This window comes from Chanos chanos, chromosome 1 (assembly GCF_902362185.1).
Source record: "Chanos chanos chromosome 1, fChaCha1.1, whole genome shotgun sequence".
NCBI classification, from domain to species: Eukaryota; Metazoa; Chordata; class Actinopteri; order Gonorynchiformes; family Chanidae; genus Chanos; species Chanos chanos.
The window spans coordinates 46,943,547-46,964,661 of record NC_044495.1 but is presented as its reverse complement, the minus strand read 5'-3'; the positions used below and the strand labels follow the sequence as shown (position 1 = coordinate 46,964,661).

The 21,115-nt window shown below is 38.1% G+C and overlaps 1 protein-coding gene across 1 annotated transcript; it reads left to right on the top strand.

Moving 5' to 3' along the window:
• The first annotated feature begins 2,204 nt into the window (after positions 1 to 2,204).
• plekha2 (pleckstrin homology domain containing A2) lies at positions 2,205 to 20,406 on the top strand. The gene is made up of 12 exons (XM_030789065.1): positions 2,205 to 2,252; positions 2,860 to 3,009; positions 3,706 to 3,762; positions 7,410 to 7,458; positions 7,586 to 7,683; positions 8,477 to 8,608; positions 11,595 to 11,711; positions 12,411 to 12,479; positions 13,659 to 13,729; positions 16,672 to 16,735; positions 19,763 to 19,840; positions 20,107 to 20,406. The coding sequence occupies exons 2-12, from the start codon at positions 2,869 to 2,871 to the stop codon at positions 20,404 to 20,406; spliced, it is 1,176 nt and encodes a 391-aa protein (XP_030644925.1). The 5' UTR covers positions 2,205 to 2,252; positions 2,860 to 2,868.
• The last annotated feature ends 709 nt before the right edge of the window (positions 20,407 to 21,115 follow it).

The following is a 21,115-nucleotide window of genomic DNA, read 5'->3' as shown; positions in this document are numbered from 1 at the left end:
TCAGCCTGGGGCATTCTGAAAGTTGTTGGTTTAAGGCAAATAAATCAGTTGTATGTGAGGTAAGAGTGTGACTTTACCCCAGCCAATGGGGATATAGAAACTTTCCCTAATTAGGTGGGTCCTGCTTATACATAGGCACAGAGTTAAACATGGCTAGTTGTTGTGTGGTTTGCACTTGATTAAAAATCATTTGGCGCTCATCATTTCTCAACCAATTAGACTTTCCCTATCCCTACGCAGTATATAAAAGAGCTTGTGAGATTTCTCCCAACTAACCTTAACGACCAAGAGGAGCCTTTTTCATTTTGCAGTAACATATTGAAAAACAAATACCATTCAAGACTGGAGCCAGAGACAGTGTGGATATTGTTAGCAACACCGAACCATCCTCTGAGGATCCTGAAAAAAAGCCCCTTGCTTTAATGGAGCACAAGTTTCCGACTCAAATATGATCCTAAAACTCAGTGTTCTGTACAGATATGCTAAAACCGACTATAATGTTTTGATGCATGGCCACATTTGTACCTGACTTCAGTAGCTAAAATCTAAAATCTGGGAAGCTGTGATCATTCATCACTCCTACATTCACAATGAAATGTGATCTAAAATTCAGATTTCCTTGCATTTCACTGAGAGTAGCAAATTTGTTTCCTCAATTTTCTTAGCAATGCACTCATAAAAGGCTCAGTTTCTACCAGTACTGTGGTTTCAAAAACACAAACCGTATACACAGAGTTTCACTTAGGCTCCATGGTTAAGAATTTTCCATCCACAGACATGAGCTGGGTTGTTGCAACTGCACACAGCAGTGCTGGCTGACACATGAGACTGGTAGGGGACTGCACTGTTAGAAAACAGCCAGACTGGGTCTCACATCATACACAATGAGAAGCATCAAAAACACACAGAAACTTGCACTTTCTGAAATTAGTTCCACTGAGACATGGATTGCTCAAATTCTTGTGAATCCTGAAGAACCTGTGAGCTTGTATTTAAAATAAGCTAACTTTTTTTCAGTCCTCAGGCAGATACTGGTGACCCACATGGGGCCTGATACACAGCTAATAAGGTAAGATTTGGGGGAGCAGCTGGTTTGGGGGCAGCTCGGGTCTGGAGGGCTTGGCCCTGTTTGAACGGTACTGGATCAATTATGACTATGTTTTAGCTATTTTCTGTCTCTGGTTTGAACTGACTTTGGCAAACAAGACATTCCCTAAACCCAGTGAGAACTCAACCATGTGGTTCAGTTCTCACTGGGTTTAGAGAATGTCCATTGCAGCCAAATCTGGGCTGAAAGAATTTTGGGAAAACTCTTACATATACATTTATTTTTATAGAATTAAAAAAAAAAAAAATAAGGAAGGGAAAAGTGATGTGAAGACGTCGCTGTACTGTAGAATATATATATATATATTTATTTATATACATGTGTGTGTGTGTGTGTGTGTATATGTATGTATGTATATCTACACACGTGCGCGCGCACACACACACACACACACACACAGACATATATATATATATATATATATATATATATATATATATATATATATATATATATATATATATATATATATATATATGTATGTATATATGTATATATTTCTTTTTTCCTTCTGCAAGAGTCTCGAGAGTAGGCTGATTTTAAAACGCTAAAGGCTGAGAAGAAACAGGCAGAGTCATGTGTCGTACTCCCTCTCCTCATCCCATGATGTGTTAAGGACGCTAAGGTCAGATTTCAGTGCCCACTCTTTACAGAACTCAATGATCGAATGCCCTATCTCGATTTATCCTTGAACCTTTGGAACACACATAGTTAACATGCATCAAGACGTCAACAGTAATATATATATGGCCTCGAAGATCAGTTAAATCGTCTTAATTTCCGAGAGTTCCTTCTTTGTTTTATTTCATATATCAATGTATTGAACAAACAGTAGTTCAGATATATCATAAGCAGCTAAAACTTGTGCTTATTTTGCATATTTTCTATCTCTGTTTCCTATTTCTGCTCAACAAAGTTCATAACCGGATGCGTAGTTTCGTTTTTCAGCACTAAGATCAACCCGGAAAAGGTCTAAACGTATCTGTCATACGCTCGTGCATTGACACACAGACGCTACAGAAAACGTTGCACGCCTAAATATGAGGATTTAATAACAGATTTTGTAAATTACTGTACGGAGCGACAGTAACAGAGTCAGAGTTACTTCCAAAGACTTCTCACCCCAGGAGGGACCCTGTTGCCGGTGAGTGTGTTTAGCAAAGCAGTTAAAAGCAGTGATGTAGCTAGGTGTGGCAGATGGAGTCCGTTAAACCAAGAACCCAGTTGCAAATACAGCTTGACCTGGTCGCAAAGAGCAGCGCCTGAACTGAATTAATTAACTGCGCCAAATTAAATTGTTGGACTTGTTGTCTTGTCTTTTGGGTTTAAGTGAATTAAGTGAATTCTTACGCCATGTACTGTTCAGTGGGATTCATATTAAAATTATTATTTAAGAGTGCTTTTCTGCGCACCCGTTGCGCAGTAAAGCAAGTTAGGAGCCAGAGAAAAATGGTATCAAGGAAAAACCCTAAAGTTGCATGTTGCAAATAAGATTTATCGGTCGCTTGTAACAGCTGATGATGTGAACATTTTCGTTTGCAAATGCATCAGACATATTGTTCAGAATGACTGGTACATGTTATTAACAGATTCTTCAAAAGGTATCAATGCTTGTTTCTGTAGTTGTGAGTATATAGCGACCCGTTGTCGCCAGCACGAAGCAGCCGCAACACACTTGTCCTGAAAGTGAAGAGTGTTATTGACGTTTCTTTAAGTGACTATAACAACAAATATCGTTGTTTTGTCCCCAGCTTCTGGAAATGCCATACTTGGACCGACAGAATCGGATTTGTGGCTTCTTGGACATCGAGGAAAATGAAAATAGTGATAGATTTTATCGCCGCTACTTTATCTTGGACACTCATAACAACTTCCTCTATTGGTACATGGACAACCCACAGGTACATTGAGCTGTGGTGCATGCTTGCCGTCATTCCACCGTGGGTGTCATAGAGTTAGGGGCTAAGCCAAAAGTCTTCTCTCTGTCTCTAGCCCATCTCACAGAACCCATGTCTTCACATTTTTCTTTAAAAAAGAAAAAGTACTGAAGACTCAGTGAGAACTTTAGACGTGATGTTTTGGTGCTTATGTTACCAATATCATGTATATTTTCAAACAGACTTAGGATATTCTTTAGAGAAGTGTGTAAAATAGCAGCTGAGGAGCTGATGAATCTGCAATCTTCTTGTGTTGCCAACACAGTCTTAACTTGTTTAAGGAAAGGTAATATATTGTAGCCTCTCATTAAAGAAGACAAAAATGGTAGAATGTGATATGGGAGTGAAGCATCTACTCTGTCATGTCTTGTGCTCTTAAAAATGCTCTTTCACTCTCCCAGTGTTCTTATAGACTATGTTTGTCCTTAAAATTTGAAATATAGAAATGTACAATGATTGGATCAGTCTTAACTGACCTAAGTTTAAGCTTGGTTCACATGTAGAAGGGAGTGTAATAACTCCATTGCTGGCAGAGAACAGACTTCATTGTTAGAGTAATAATAACAAGATTACCCAAAAAGCACTCGTAGATATTGAAGCGGGATCTGTTTATTTGTGGCGCTACTGTATTTAGTCTAAATGAGCATCTCTTGATGACAGAACTTGCCAGTGGGAGCAGAATGTGTTGGCAGTTTACGACTGAGTTACATTTCCAAGGTAAGCATTATTCCACAACATTGTTTAGACACACAGTGTTCCATTTGACATGCTGTGTGCAGTCATAAAATAAAGTAACACTTTGCACCTTTTTAGCAATAAGCTACAGGAAGAAGCATCACATCGTCAAAGAAAACAAAAAGATGATCAAGGAAAAAGAGATGAAGGAAACTAAAAATCATATTCAGTGACTTTCTTAATTACTTTTAAAACATACATCAGCAATTGAAACTATGATTTTTAAAGTAGCTTTGCAAACACACCCATAAAGAAGGATAGAGTTCGAACATTGCTTTGAAACTTTTGCTCATACATGATGTTAGTGTCACAGATTTAACTGTGATTAAAAAAAGGGTAAAACTACCTCACTACATGAAAACTCCATGTAAAAACAAATAATGGAACCTAAAGACAGTTGTATCTACAGGGGTGTTTAAGCCTTGCCTTCCTTGTGCAATGCTGTCACTTTTTATGAAGCTTTTTCCTCTGACATCAGAGGGAAGGGAAGGTGAATTTACCCATGTTGGAGGTACATGAAAGTAGAAATTTAGGTGCTTTGTAATCCATCTTTCTTCATATGATTGTAATGCCAGATGCCAGTATATGTTTTGACTGTGAATGACATTGCTTTCTTTGTCCTTAGTCATTTAAACCAGCCATGAGTTCACCTTCATGTGCTTATACTCTTGTATTTTTATTAAAACAAAAGGTCAGACTGCAATTTTCAGAATTCATATGCCACAAATTCCAGGGGCCTTAGTTACCACACAAGAATGTTTCTATGGCAAAATCTTATGTTTGCAGAACATGTTTGTAGATCTATCCGAAAATCACAATGTGAACCTATCAGAGAAGTGATGCTGGCCAAATAAAATTTAGATACTGAAACTACTCAATTCAACTTTTTAAAGTAAACCTAGCGCTGAGCAGCATTTGACTACTCAACAAGCAAAAATACACAACCTCCTTTTCTCCTGGAGGCTAATGACTAACCTGTGGAACTTCATCTATTCATTTACTTTGTAATGACATGGTTGTCCTTAGTGGCTAGATGTGAGTTGCGCTAATTTGGATTGCTGACACAAGATTATCTTTGCCAGTGACAGAGCAATACCATAGCATCCAGAGAACAGCTTGATAGCTTCAGTGTTCTACTTGTTGGCCTAATTTAGTCAACTTTGGTGGATTCAATTAGTGTTTTGTTGTCCAGGTGTTCATTAAACTTATCTTGTTAATGTTTGACTTTCCCCTATAACAAGTGGTACTTTCACTGATCTACGTTAGCTTCTGTGTGCCTGGTCTTACAGTTATGCTGCTGGTGAGAGGATGAAAAAATCAGACCTTTTGACTTGCTAATGCATCACTCAGGGACTGTGAGTGGTTGTAATACTGCTGGTATTACTCTAGCTAATGCGTATTTATATTTATTACTGAAGAAAATGAAACGTAATTTCCCCGACTGACCTAAAATCAGTTAAACAAATCGTCTTTGCTGACTGGCTAAACTTCCAAGCTAAAATGAATGCCTAACTTTTGTTGGAATGAGATTCTGTCTCATCTTGTAAGACTGCATAGAGCACGTAATGTCTACACCTAGATTTCCCTTTATGACTGTAGGGCCGGAAACTGACAACAGATACCGTTTGTCATTGTTGGTCTGGTGACTCTTGTGGTGACCTCTTGCCCAGATCAACATCAGCACTGCACCATCAAGTTTCGTGCCTACCATAAAAGTGGATTAGAACTGGAGTAGAAACACCAAAAGAGCGCTGATGAACAACTCTAATCAGTCACACTCTCACAATACACTGACACATATAGCAGGATTCCATGTCTGTCTCATTCTAATATTGGAATAAGAAGGAATGTTTCCAAAAAAAAAAAACAGCTTTGGATTTTGGATATGAACCTGTAAAATGATCTGTATAAACTAAATCTCACACTAGGGTTTTTTTGTCCTCTGAAATGACAACATTTTCATATTTGCAACCTCAGAGAACTTTTCAACCCTTAATGCACGGAGCAACACTTAGAATGGCATGTTTGATATTGTAGCAAAACTAAACTGATGGCGTAGATAATGAAATGATCCCTTACAAATGACTGATTCTTGTATTATGACCCTTTCCTGCTGTTTCACAGTGTGATGAATTCAGTGGTTTGATGATGGGTAAGAAAGGTGACCCTCACACTGGACAGTTAAACCCAGTCAGTACCAGGAGAATTTCATTGGCCTTTTCGGACACGGCCCCATTTGCCTTGATAAATATCGTACCACAGCAGCATTTTATAAACTTTAGAGTTTGCGGTTACCAGAGGTAGTGCCATTCACATTTTAGATTAATTGTTTTGCCCAGAAACGTTTTCTCCATCCACAGTTGATCTCGATCGCGGATGCCAACGATTTTTTATGGCACGGTAACCTATTTCTCCAAGTAAAGAAAACCGAGAAAGCCAACCTCGCGGTTCTTGTCTGATCCCTGCATTGACTTCAGTTATGAACCTGAAAGGAACCCACTTTGACCACGGAAAGAGAAGTTTTTGTGACCTCAGCCATCGTAGGACCAACGGACCATTTGCCCTATGTACGCTAAACCACATCCTCATCATCAGCCTCCTCGCCTTTGATCCAGACAAGGAGCCAGCCTTTGTCCTCTGTTGGCCACAAGGACACCAGACCAATATCATCCGCTGGAGAGTAACTATGGCTCAACTTGCATTTTCTATACTGCATGTTGTAGCTTATCACTTAACTCTTCTGATAATTGTGTTTCCTAATTGCAGTTGGAGGAAATCTCTAAACAATGTAAACCATTATTACCAAGAGACTTACTTCACGTCATCCGATATTACTTCCTTTTTCATTCTGTCATTACTTGCCTGCGCTGTAGTTTGCTGGACTAGCTTGTTTTTGTTAGACTGGTATAAATTATACTTTTCTTTATTTACCTTTATTCATTTTTTGTCCTCACTTAATTTGTTTTGTCATCTCTGTTGGCACTCATTGCTTTGATCATTATTATTAAACATTATATTTTATCTTCATCTGCTTTTTTTCCCCTTTTTTCGGTTGTCGTGAGCTCCACTGCCTTAAAGGTTTCAGGTCAAGCTTCAGACCTTAATCATTACAAATGAAAACCTAAGTTCCTTTTCATGTTTATTTAAGTGGACTGGTGCTGAACCTAACTTATTAATTTGATTAATAACCAGGCAGTATCCTCTCCAGCTGAATATATAATACAGTTAGTCACTACATCAGAACAATGTGATTAGTTTTGTTAGGAATGACATGGAAAGTGGATGCATGTAATGAATATCAAAATCATCCCAGCAGGCAGGGTTGTGCAAGTTTATTTGCAAAGGTTGGCTTGAGGACTTGTATGATATTCACATTTTAAGAGGGATAGCTGAAAATGTGTCCAAATGCCCAAATACTTTTGTGTTAATATCTGGCAATATTATGTCATAACTCATTGAGCACTTTAATTTTTCACCCAAAAATTTGACTAATGCTGTGCAGACTCTTAATAAATCTATAAATATACTCATTTCTTCATTACTTCACATGCATCATGTTAGACTCTGTTACACTCTTATATTTTTTTTTTTTTGCGTCCTAACATGTTTTTTATTGTTCATGGATATAGGTTGGAGAGGCAACAGTCAAACAAAAACCCAAAGCAGAGTTCTGTTTCGGTGAGTAGTGAAAATGAACTTCTTTCAGTGGTTTGTTGTTTCTAAACATATATATTCAGAATGTTCGATGAAATGTGAAGATGGATGGAATTTAAACAAAAAAAAAATCATATATTTTTGTGTACAGTTATCCATGCCTTATCCAGGCGGTACTTTCTCCAAGCCAATGATGCAGTGGATATGAAGGAGTGGGTCATTGCCCTGAATAAAGCCACCAAAATTACTGTATGTACAGCAGGCAAATACACACACACACACACACACACACACACTGCATTGTGTTCAGTCTCTCACTTCCCTGCTTTCTGTCTCACTTGGGGGTAGGGGTGTGGGTGGGACAAATTTCCTGTTTCTCTCTTTAAGGCGACAATTCACCCTTTTCATGATCTCCATGCAATGCTGTATTGTAACCAGGCAAGTCTAAGGACAAGCCTTAAGGTGTAGAGCAGGTTTATGCTAGTTTTAGCCTTTCCATTAACTGAAATGGCTAGGCCTGAGCAGGTGAATATTCACAGTACAAATATGTTCAACTTTTGTGCGTCTGATTATCTGAGAAATGTCTAAGTATAGTTTTAGGCTTAGCATCAACACTGTTTGAATGCATTGATGAAATGAATGGAAAATGACTGTGAGAGCCATTTGCAGTCATCTCTGTTTAAATGCACCATTCACTAAAAAAAAAAAAAAAAGAATTTGGTTACAGTGGTTACTGATGTTCCTTCCTGGCACTAAATTCTTCTACCTTCTACCTTTATTATTATCCGAATGATTGATTGTCTGAATGATTGTCTGAGTTATCTTGCCACATAATTTTGAAAATGAATTTTATTGCTCAAGGATCTATTCAAGGATTGAAATAAAACTGAATTGTTTTCCAATTTATGATTGAAACGTAACTTTTATGATTAAATGTAACAAATTAATGTTGAATTCATTGTTTGGAATGTGTAAAATGTTCTTATCGTGTGTGTGTGTGTGTGTGTGTGTGTGTGTATGTGGACACACATTTGATTTTCAGGTCCCAAGACCATCAGTAGTCACTCAAACTGCAGATATCGCCATAGCAACAACCCAAAGTCAGTCGACAGCACGCCAGGCCTACAAAACAGAGATTGTTGGTGGGGTTGTGGTGCAAACACCGATTCAACAGGTGTGTGTGCATTTTTTTTTTACCTGTGCATGTATGTGTGTTTGCATGCGTGCATGCGTGCGTGCGTGCGTGCGTGCGTGTGTGTATGTTTTTTACCTGCGTGTATTTGTATATAAAAAGAACAAATATTGTAGCCTAGTGCGTGATTTGTTTGTAGTCAGGAGAAAATGCACATAAAGGTTTTGTCGTATGTGTTGTGAGGTCATATGTGTAGACCAAATGGTGACTGATATTCTCATGTTTGACATTTGTGCTTCATTGAGTACTGAGTACACAGTGGGTTGCAGACAGAGTAACACCATACTACCTACACGGTTAGAGAATACTGCAGTCAATAGACTTTTATCAAAATTGTTCAGAATGTTAAGCAAATGTGCACTTCCTTCTTCTGAATCTTTACTGTGCTGACCACATAATAACCACAAAGTTTACTTAAGAAACTTAATTTGCAAACTTAATAGAGCTTGAGCCAGTGACAGTTGTTAGAGTTTACATAATTCAGGTGCTGTTTGACTGGCTGTTAATGACAACACTGTGACATTTTCGAGGAAAAAAAAAACAGCAGGAAGTGAGTGATGTCACTGAGGACTGTGTTGAAGACTGTGTTGCAATGTATTGTGGTCGGTATCCCGGCTGACTTTTAGATGAAAATCTTATAGCTATAGGTGATGGTCTCTGATGTATTGAAATTTGCATATGAACAAAGAGATCAACAGGTGTTGCTAGGGAGAGGGATAAAGTGCTACCTGCATGGTCAGAGACTGATAGATAACATGACCTTAAATTTTATTTTATAATCGGTCAGTAGGATGTGCTTCATTTCCTTTTTAATACCTTCACTGCTAAAATGAGCTGACCTCAAAGTAACTATCAGATATTAAATATGCTGAAGTATCACGAGTAAAAATAAATCCTGTTAACTCAAAAGAAAAGTAACCAGATGCCTTTTTATCATGAACTTAATGAAGTTTTTGACTCTAATGTACAGTTAGTTTTTAAAGTGCAAGAAGTGTCCAAAAAACCAAAAATGTGGATTCTAATGCAGACAATTAAAACACATCTCTTTACACAAAATACAGAATTAAAGATAACCTGTAACTGTAAGCTCTTACCAATAATTCAATTTGCTTAAAAAGTCTCATTATGAAATCCTGTATCTTTTGTAAATGATGAACTCATCTACAGAACTGCACCCAGTCACATTATAAGTAAATGACATCCTCACTGATGGAAATTTATTAGAAATCGGCAGTTTCTCTTTCCTCATTTCAACCCACCCTTTCTTCTCATGCTGTCGACAGGTTGAGGACATAGCAAGCACAGCACTGATGCTTTGGTAGCTGCTACTGAAAAACCATCGTCTTCACTCAGAAGTGCTAACATATCAACTCAACATCTCTTTCATTGCCAGAGCCAATATTTGTTGTTCCCAAAATATCAACCTGAATTTCAGCCTCAGAGCTGATGCAACTTAGGACACCTGCCAACAGAGAGTTTTAGAGAGTGTCTTTGCAGAGTTTTAGGTTGTATCCCTAGGGTTGCAATGCCAAAGGAGCCCTATTTTCTGATAGAAAAGCTGTGAACCGCTCTCATAGCCTTAGTAACCCTCCTCTTAATTTGCTTGACAACACTAATTATGGAATACAGTGTAGGTCATGATGTGGTGTTTGAGTTAAGCTGTAGCTCTCTGGAAATCTCTCTGAAGGGTCCTTGCTCTGCTGTAGTGCATAGCTACTGCAGGCGTTGGATCACGTTCTTCACCACAGCTCTGTCACAGCTTTTTGAGGCTTGGTCTTTGTGTTTGTCAGTTTGGTCTGGAGTTTGACGTCAGTGTCTTTGATGTCAATTTTCCATACATCTAGAAATAAGGTTCGTACTGTGTCTGAAACAAAAACAAGGGGTAACGAAAAAAGAAAACATTTATGAAGCGTCAACAATAACTGCAGGATCATCTTTTGAAGGCTACTCAACAATGCAGACTAACTGTTGATGGCCCCTGTTTAATACACTGCAATAAGAAGTGAAAAAGAAAACACCTAATGTCTTCAAAGTATGATTAACGTTATTTTTACTGGCCAAAGCGCAAACAGTATGGAATGTCCTCCTATAGTAGGAATATATGTTGGCATAGTATCATGTTTGGAAAATAAAAACATCTCTAACAGAGCTTAGGTGACAAGACAATCTGCGGTTCACTACTGATGTACCGTGAATTAGCCAAGGAAAACAGTGCAGCGGTTTTCGGTTTTTGTACAAAACTGTTACACCCCTAGTAGGTAGTTAACCAGCAAGCAATTTGTTTAAACTGCTTGTTACAAATCTGGGCTAACTCGCTTCGTGACAGAATAGCAGAACTAGCTGCTTTCCTCTGTGTTTCTGTAGGTTTGATGGTGACTGCGGCTGTTGTCACCATTGCTGTCAGTATTGCTTGTTTGTCTTTGACTTGAATGAGATGACACTGCTACTCATGTGGTTTCAGTGGGTGGATTCCTCCTGCATGCTGCAGGCTTGTGGTTGATCTCTCAAGCTTTCTTAAACTTCATCTAAACTGCCTGATTACTTTGCTGCCCATTTGATAAATGAAATGACCCAATGAGCGTGCCCCACTACACACACACACACACACACACACACACAAACACACATGCACACACATATATATCTATATCTCTATCTATCTATCTATCTATCTATCTATCTATCTATCTATCTATCTATCTATCTATCTATCTATCTATAATTTTATGCTCCACCTGGAGACCTGCATGCAATATGCCCATGTCAGTAATTCAGTACACAACAAGGGATTAACAGATCGTATATTAATTAATGAATGCTTTTAACCAGAAACGGGTTTTGCTTGGATGGTATAGAACATGTGGATTAAACATAGGGTTTTATCTCTGGGTATGTTTGTACATCAGTGACCTTTTTGTTATATGGACAGAAGAGAGTTTGAATTTGTGGTTACGTTTTACTCTAATAGAATGAAGCAGATGATGTGTTCATTGGCGAAGCTCCATCACATGTCACCCTGAAGAGGGTTCAGAAGTGTCATCCAAGCGTGGTGAGATCTGGGTACTGTGTCAAACAAGGCAATGTGGTAAGTGTATGTGTTTGTGAGTGATACCCCCCCCCCCCCCCGCCCAATCATTCCTTGTATCACTATGGCCATATTAGTTATGTGGATACTTTGTTTATTCCAGTTTTTTTGGGGGGGGGAGTAAAAGATAAGACTGAGTGGTGTTAAGTACACAGTTCAAGCTGCTACTTTGTCCCACATGACAAGAATCAGTGAAACTTTGTCCCATATGACAAGAGTCAGTGAAAGCTTACAAACCTGTATTGTTTCTGGAGTGTGAATGAAATTCTGTGTAACAGGCTTCATGACACTAATCAGACAAATGTTTTTCTTGATATTGTCAAAGCGTGAATCATGCTGTCAGATACTATTTAAAGAGCATTAAAAACCCTCAGTAGACCTGTTAATCAGCCCTGTGTATGATTCACAGATATCATCAGCACAACAGGCATTAGAAGCAGGGGAATGGTCATTTTCAAAGAACAGGAGCATTATCAGTGCACACAGTTGAAAAGAGTTCGATATGCAAGGGGTTTTCTGCATGTCCTTGGGTTGTCATTATTCAAAAGCTGTATCGAATATGACTGCAGAAGGAGTTTTCCCTTGTGGAAACTCAAGAAGATATCATTTGAGGGAAGCTGTTTGGAGAAAAAAAAGATTCTGTTATTTTTGATGAAGGTTATTATCGCTGACACATCGTAATTTGATGTCTGTTTTCAGAGAAAAAGTTGGAAGCGGAGGTTTTTCACACTAAATGACCATGCTGTGAGCTACTATAAAAATGAAATGGTAAGGTAACACAAAAGTACATTTATAAATTGTATTTTATCCTCTTTGAGGTTATATCTGTATCACTTGCACCTAGTAGAAAAAAATATGCATTTAGCAGGAAAGCTAGCATGTTAATTAAGGTTTTCTCACTTTTCAATTGCTACTGATAATGCTTCACTATACAGGTATCTTAATTGAATAATTCGTTTTGTAAACGTTCTGTATCTTGGCCAATAATCATCCTCCATACAATATGATCACTACACTCAGTTTATATGAAAAGATAATATTATGCATGTCACTATTGCAGCACGTTCTCATTTCCAATTCTGACTTCGCTGCCATAAACACTTTTTCAGTGTAGGTGCAATAACTTGACAGAGCATTGCGTGGAAAACAGAAAAAGCCTGTGCTCTCACCTTTGCAAAAAGCCACTTTTCTCTCCAGAAATTTTAATGGAAAAACCATAGCATAGTTTTTTTCAATGACATTGCCTGCTCTGAAATTCCACTTTTACTGAAGAAAAATAACTGAAATCCAGTGAAACACCAAGCAACCCTAAAGAATAATGTTTGCTTTGTTCTCCATATTAAAGTATGTCATCACCAGTAATCCATTATTTATAATCATAATCATATGCATATCCTGATTCATGTAACCATGTATGTTTTTTAGTTACATCATAGCATTTGTGTTAGTTGTTTATGAGAGGCTAGACTGAGTTTTAAAAAGTGACAGTCTCTATATCATAGTAAATGTTAAAAAATCTGTTACACAAACAAGCTGCAGAAAAAGATCTCTGACATGGTGACAATGTGGCATAGATGATATTTTGACCAAATGTATTTCAAATAATGTGAAGTATGACATGTTTAATGTAAGTACTCTTGCCTTTCTACTCCCTCCTAACACAATATTATTGAATACTGATCCTGTCTCATGATCAGTTATTTTACAGTAGGAATATTTTGAAAATGCATGGGTTAAAGCCTTTATTGATATTTGTGCATGGTACGGTAGGGGTTTGACATAGGGAAGTTATGCAGGTAGAAAAATGACTTAAACCCAAGTCTGAATATGCATATATATATATATGATATCACCTGCAAAAGTAAAATATAAGCTCAACTCATAGCTATATTTGAATTGCTGTATTGATTTGACTTGTATTTGAAATGCTGTATTGACCTGTTGCAGGATAAGGAGCCTTTACGCAGCATTCGTTTAATGGACATACAGAAAGTTCATGAATGCCTTGTGAAGTCAGGGTAGGTGAACTCAATATATATATGTATATATATATATACGAACATATATCATTTTTTTATTTAAAAGTTCCTAATAGCAAAAGAAGGCTCAATATCTTCAGAAATTTGTATCCTTGAACCACTGGATAAAACAGATCCGGAGGTTGCGAGGACTAGATCTGATTCATAGTTGTCAGAAACTTGATGTGCTTGTTGATGTGCTAAAAGAGCATTAAACCTAGTTTTAGGATAGCACTGATACCTTGTACAATATAGCCTAGATATTTCATCTTTTATCTTTGCTAGTCGGTTACATTTTTCACAATACCCTTTCCATTTGTAAATTTATTCACTACATAAAAATTTTGGTATACATTTACATTTTGGTAAACAGTTTGTCTTAGTAAATATTTGGAGGTTTTGTCAATGCCACAGAATGTGTAAACATTGTACATAATACATTTGAATAATGCTATTTTTTACTTGCCACTTTACTGTCATGAGGATGGTAAAATGTGTTGGTAGTATGAATTATTGTGATTCCAATTATAAGGGGAAATCATGGGCTTGGCATGATATTTTAATCAATTTTTGTTCTTTAAAATAATGGTGTTGGGAATTTTCATTGTCAATGTAAAAGTTGAGGACTAATGGCCATGTCAGCTTTGTAATGATATGTGCAAATGAAAAAGCCAGGAGAACTATAAAATAGTCTACACAGTAGGGTTTACCACAAACAGGCAACACTGAGTGTAAGGGATGTATTCTCAGATAAGGCATAACATGACAAGAACATCTTAGTATATCAAAGACATCTTTGAACTGTGCTAACAATATATATATGTATATGTCTGAACACTGGTGTTCGTCACACAGGATAGCTGCTGTTTACCATATAAGTGTGAAAGAAAATGAGGAACTTTGAATGCGTGAAGCAGAAGGAGGTGTGCCTTTTTTAGTATATGTGTGTGTGTGTGTGTGCGTGTGTGTGTGTGTGTGTGTGTGAGACAAATTGTATGTCATGGAACTATGAAGTAAAATTTGCATTGCCAGAGTTAGTTAATGTCAATTAAAAAGTAGGACAAACCAAAATTGTTATTATAGGTTAATATTAAAATAGTCTCGACAGGAGGCTCTGTGGTACTCACTAGCCACTGCAAACTATGCGAAAGCTTGCAGCTGATCTTTAACAATTTAACAGTTAGGCAGGAATCCTGAGAGTAGAAACAGTAAGATGTGCACTTTAAATTACTTAGTGGTGTCCAAAGTAATGACCCTCACGGGGTCTGAAATATGTAAAAGAGGAGATTGAATTTTAACAATATAGACAAAACTGTCAAAATGAATTCGTTAAATGAAATAGTATGTTTATGTGACATAAGCTTGCTTCTGTTTTGAACAAATGCTAACTAAAGCTCTACTTTTGATTTTTACTCTCTTGAAAAAGTATCAGAGTTAAGAGAGCTCTCAGTTCCACATCTTTCACTGTCCACAAAATGGCTGATTCTCTCCCCAGCTGTTTGACCAAGTTCATGATAACATCACTGTTGTAAGATTTGGGGTGATCATGTTGCTCTTTCTGTGTCGTGGTCCTTTTATTTGCATAGAGCACAGACCAAGATATGCAGAGAAGTTTGTGAGGGCCCTTACAGGTTAAGATCACGGCTCTATCCCGTTTTATGCTTCTGCCCATGACCTACACAAGATCTACAAACAGACTATGTTCTGTCTTGAGCTTTCAGTTTACACATGTTCTTCTGATGCAGGATCATCTGGCATAGTGTGTGTTTGAACTGCTCCACTTGTCCATCGGTATCAGGATGACATGTAGTCATGCATATCTTTCTGATCTGTAAGCGTTGCAACCTAGTTCTGAGTAAATGGGTTGATGATAATGATTGTTGGTTCCTGAAGTCGGATTCAGGAAATGGGTCTATGATGTCCATATGAAGGAGGTCCAGTAGTGTTCCAGCTTGGCGGTTTGTTGGTGGACATCTCCCATTCAGCAGCTATCTTTCACAGAGAGAGTCCAAGGTTTTTCCCTTTGTCAAATAACCAGGCTGTGCTGGGTAATTGCCAGCTTGCAGCACTTCACTTACAGCTGTCTCCAAGTGGTAGCGGAAACAGCCAAGATCAAATTTAGGGCAACACAGCCAGTACTTCCTTACCGCAAGGCTCTCCATAGCAACTTGAACCTTTTGAGAAAGTCATCATTATTCTTTCAAATTCTGGATTAAAAAGAGGATGGGGTCTACCTTTTGCCTATTTAATCAACTCCCGACCGTTGAGCAAGCTTATCCAGGTTAAATCTGGAATTTCTGGTGTTAGTCTCTTCTTCATGTTAGGCTAGGGTCTTCTTCTCATGTTGTTAGGTTGCTATTGGCACTGATCCCGTCGGCCTGTGTCTCTCCTGGTGGCACAGAAACTTTGCTGAGTTGGCGTGATGTGGGTGCTTGTTTAAGTGATCACATTCTCTGTGTTCCTTGATGAAGTTGTAAAAGAGGCTGTACTTGGAGGGTATCATATTGGAAACCCCACCACTAGGGCTGTTGTTGGTTTCTCATGCAACCATGTGAAAGCACTTTGATGCTCCTCTATCTAATGGAACTTGGTTTCCTTCTTGAGGAGACAGCAACAGTGAACTTATATAAATAATTGTACTCTAGTTCAGTAAGTGGCAGGTGTTTGTATGCTACTGGCGAAGACTTGACGAGCATGATGGCTAGAGATCAGTAATTTCAGGTGTCAGACCCAATTTCTAACCAATACAGACAAAGGTATATAAACATTTAAAACAGGCTCCAAAATGCGAAACCATTAACTCCTTTTGCACCAGTCACAAAGCCTGGTGTAACATTGACGTAAATATGACTTACCTATATGAAACATGATGTTTTACTTCTAGCTGACTAGGGTTATGCAACTAATCTAGTAATTGTTAACATTCTGTTTTCCTTTTTCAGGGATCTGCTGACACGTGATAACCTATTTGAGATCATCACAAATACGAGAACCTTCTACATACAGGTACTCAAACCAGTATGTTTTATTAGTGAGAATGGAACTATGTCTTTTGCAGTGCTCTCCTTTGCCGAATTCAGAAATTACTCACTCCTGTTTTATGTTGTCAAGAAACAGGCCCAGCCCACTCAGTGAATGAATATGATTTCTGTATTAAAAAGCTGGAGCAGAAATTATTTTAAAATGGTTAAGAAATCAAGCATATGCAAGATTAGAAATTAAATAAAGAAAAATTTGATCTTCTAGCTTTAATGTCAGAGAACAAAGCAACAAGCAGTCTGCGAGTACTACACATATTTCTTGTGGTTTGAATTTTTTGTGTGATTTCCAGGAGGAACCAGATGTTCACAGAAGTCCCCAAAGTTATATACTTTATTTTGTACATGCCAGGGAAAAATACAATAATCATAACAAAAAAATCAAATAAATACCAGAAAAAAACAAGACAAAAACACATATACAAGAATTAAACATACACAAATAGTCGATAAATAGTAAAATAAAGCGTTAACAAGAATAAAAATAAATAGATTTTAATTTCAACTAACCCTTTCCGTCCATAGTCTTCACTGCCCAGGCTGACACACTTATTGTTACACGGAACCGTGGACCTGAGTTTGTTGCTCTCGGTTTTTGCACAAGAACCGAAAAATCTGGCTTAAAGATTTACCCTCTCTGGACACAATCAGCTTAGTTCCCAAAGCAGCTGCATCAAGCTTTGTGACAAAGTTCAGAAAACTGGCTGCCAGATGAAGTAGCATTTGTAAACTGTATTTTATAAAGAGACAGAAAATGTGTAGCACTCAGTATAAGACTGAGTCAAGTTCATTTATGAGACTCGTTGCAACATAAGCTCTCGTGGTTATTTTGTCAGCCTGGAGTGAGCACCAAAAAACCACAGCACATTTTTCTAAAGGTCGACAAAGCGGAAACCTAATCAGCATAAAAGGGAAAAGGAACATAATGAACAAAAGTGGTGACATTTTCCTAGCATTTGTGTATAGATTTTCACTTTAATCATTAACATTCTGAGGAAGTAAAAATAGTCTCCTGCACGTATACTAGGAGCATGTGAACTTGGAAATGCACTGATGAAATCTAAGCTTTAGTATTCCAAAAGATGAATGTAGATGTTAGCGCTGAGCAAAGTAGAAAACAGTCCGACAGGTTGCAGGTGTCTGTCAGCACGTTTCCTACACTGCTAAAATTTTGAATGATTCTACACCTCAATAGGTTCCTCACTAATGTCAACATCTTCTGTGTTTGTGTGTGTGTGTGTATATGTGCACATGCACAATGTTTATATGGGTGTACACAATTTTTATTCTTTGTAAAACCAAAAATCCTTTACCATCAACAAATGGCCAAACAAATTGACCTGTAGTTATGCATTGACTATGAAGTCTCAGCGTGTGACTACTTCATCTCCGCTGACATGGTCTGTCACTCATGCAAGATGTCGAAAAACATCTTGTTTTCCAACATCATTGTTTAGACCATCTGTTAAGCACTTCCCATATTTGTTTATAAATAGCAGGTTGTTAGTTTGAAGTTTCACTGTCAGCATTTGTGATACCTGTAGTATGTGATAGTACAGAAAAAAAAAAACATTTTGGTGGCAGCAGCCTTAAATTCAGAGTGAACTTGTTTAAATGTTGTTTGACTAATTACTGAGATGTTGTCTACCCTGACATTGATGGGCCTTAATTTTCAGCAACACATGATGTTGAATTGTTAATATATCATGTTGCCACAGTCTAAATTATCATGATCCCTGTTATTTGAATTAGATTTAGATCTCAAAGCCCTTGACTTACTCTGAAGACTGGATGCAGTGTATTGCAATTTAGTAGTGTGTGGATGTGATCAATCAGTCACCCTGTTCATAGTTAGCTCTTAGTCCTACGTTGTTATTGTTAGTATTTCTTAATAAATGTTGACATGGTATAGATAGGAGATAGTTTAACCAACAGAAAAGCCGGAAATCTCAAGATATGTTTGTTTTTGCCATAACATTCCATTCCTGTTCAAGGGAAATATTTGAGAATTTCAGGTGTGAAGCTCACATATAACATGCAGATTTCACACATGAAATCCCGTCTGATGGACGATAAGCTAACATCTTGGCAAAGAATGACATTCCTTTTTTTTGTAATTATTGTTCCAAATATAAGAAAATGTGATGTCAAAATGATATTTTAATAATATTATAAGCTGGTTACAATATTGTTCTGTCTCACAAACATGAACAGTACAGTGTCACATATATACTGACGGAGGATCCTGGCACATTTCAACTGTTAGACATAATATAACAGGGTAATAGTAATATAACAGGGTTGTCTAGATCATATACTTTTTAATCAATGCACTTTGAGTTATGTTTGAGTAGCCTAAATACTGTCAGGTGTGTGCGTGTGTGTGCGCGTGTGTGTGTTTTTGCTTGAATGAATGTCAGAATTACCAATTAAACCCCTACCAAAAACATTCAAAGTCTGCCAGACCCCAGAGGATGGTTCACCGGAGTTCACATGCTCTGTCAGTCATGCACAATGAGAAAAACACCTTAATTTAACCTATTGGATAGCAATGTGTTATCCTATGAAGAGGAAGCAATCTGTGAATAGAGATTGCTTCAGCAAGCAGCAGCTCATTCATGTAAAGCTGAAATTAGGTTACTGTTCTTCCTGGCCACTTTCTTCTAAGTTAAACAATAAACAAAGGTGATTAAGGTTGATCTCTTACACTTTTTTTATGGGTTTCCTTTGCACTTTAAAATAACCAAACTGAGTGAATGAACGATTGAATATATACATACATGCATACATAGTAGATCCCAGACCCCCACCCTGGAGAAACGGATGTCCAGGAGGTTCACCCGAAAACCCCAAGTTGTCAGGGTAGATTAACACGTTTGTGGTGCTATAGTAAATGATTATGTCCACTGAAGATTCCTATTTCTGCTAAAAGGCAGATGTTGCTTATCACATCCATATTCACGCCGTCTGATTATGTGTTTTTATGTTGATACAGGCGGATTCCCCTGAGGAGATGAATGGATGGATTAGGGATATTCAGTCAAAAATTCAAGATTTCAGAGGGCCAACAAAGGTAAGAATGAGATTAAAAGAACTGGTCAAACTTAATGGGCTGTTTAAGTGATATCTGATTTCAAATAGCACAGCTCTACAGTTATTCATATGTGTGTATTTGCCATTTCACATAGACTATCAGTACACCATCAAAGCGTATCACTATTTCCTCCTTACTGTTAAAATAAGAGGTCAGAGGAAAAAAGTGATCGGATACTTTTCATCCATCATTCACAGGACTCTTCATTCTTTCACTCCTCTTCCCTTCGTCGCTCCGTCCATCAGTCGGCCAATCCGGTTGGAGCAGGACACTCCAAACCACTGCTGACAAAGTCCTGCTCTGTAGCCCCGTCATGGCAACCCTGGACCCCCATCCCGAAGAAGGAGGCACAGAGCCGGGGGGCGGATTCGGCAAGAGGAGGACACAAAGAGAGTTCATTTAGCTCTCTCCCCACTCTCGCACACATGGGACAAAGCTCTCAAACTCCCCCACGTCAGCGACACCATTCCCAACCTCAAGCAGCACCTACTGACAGGGGCTTTCCCTTCCAAATCGACACCAACATTCGCTCCTCTGATGTCTAGATCTTTTTGCTCATCAGTTTAAAAACTGTTGTTATTCTGTTGCTATTTTAACAGACCAAGATCTTTCAGATGTTCAAACAAAACTTGCGTAGTATAACCCCAAGTACTCGAGACAGAGCCAGGGTGATGGAATATTAGTACAGTTAAAAGTTACACAGCACACATAACGCTTTTCCACTAGGACGGTGCTGGTGCCCGTGCCGGTGCGGAGCCAGTGCTGCCTTGGTGCCTTTTGAGAACTGGCCCGCATTTCCACAGGTTTGGGAACCGAACGCTATGTAGCAAAAGTCTGGGTAATTCCCGTGGGGAAAAAATAATGTCGGACAGAACGCATTTGCTTCCTTTTAATAAATTTACTTTTAGGCTAGGCTTCCACACAGTGAAACACCTCACAAATTTTGCCCAGACACCTAGCTCAAAAGTTTAAACGAGTGTTTAAATGAAGGTCTGCAATGGTTTATTTGCACCAGCCGAGAGAGAGAGAGAGTGTCTTTTTCTACCACTCTGGGTCCGACTACGTTCGTGTAACATGTAATCAACAGCTCATGTTGATGTAGATACAAATTGTTGCCTATACATCTTTTAATCATATACATATTTTCATGCTATATATAGCCTTTAGCTTACCGCTATCTTGGTCAGACTTTTTTGTTATTCCTGCCTCTCTAGATAACGTCGCGTACCAAACATATTAAACGCTGAACTGATT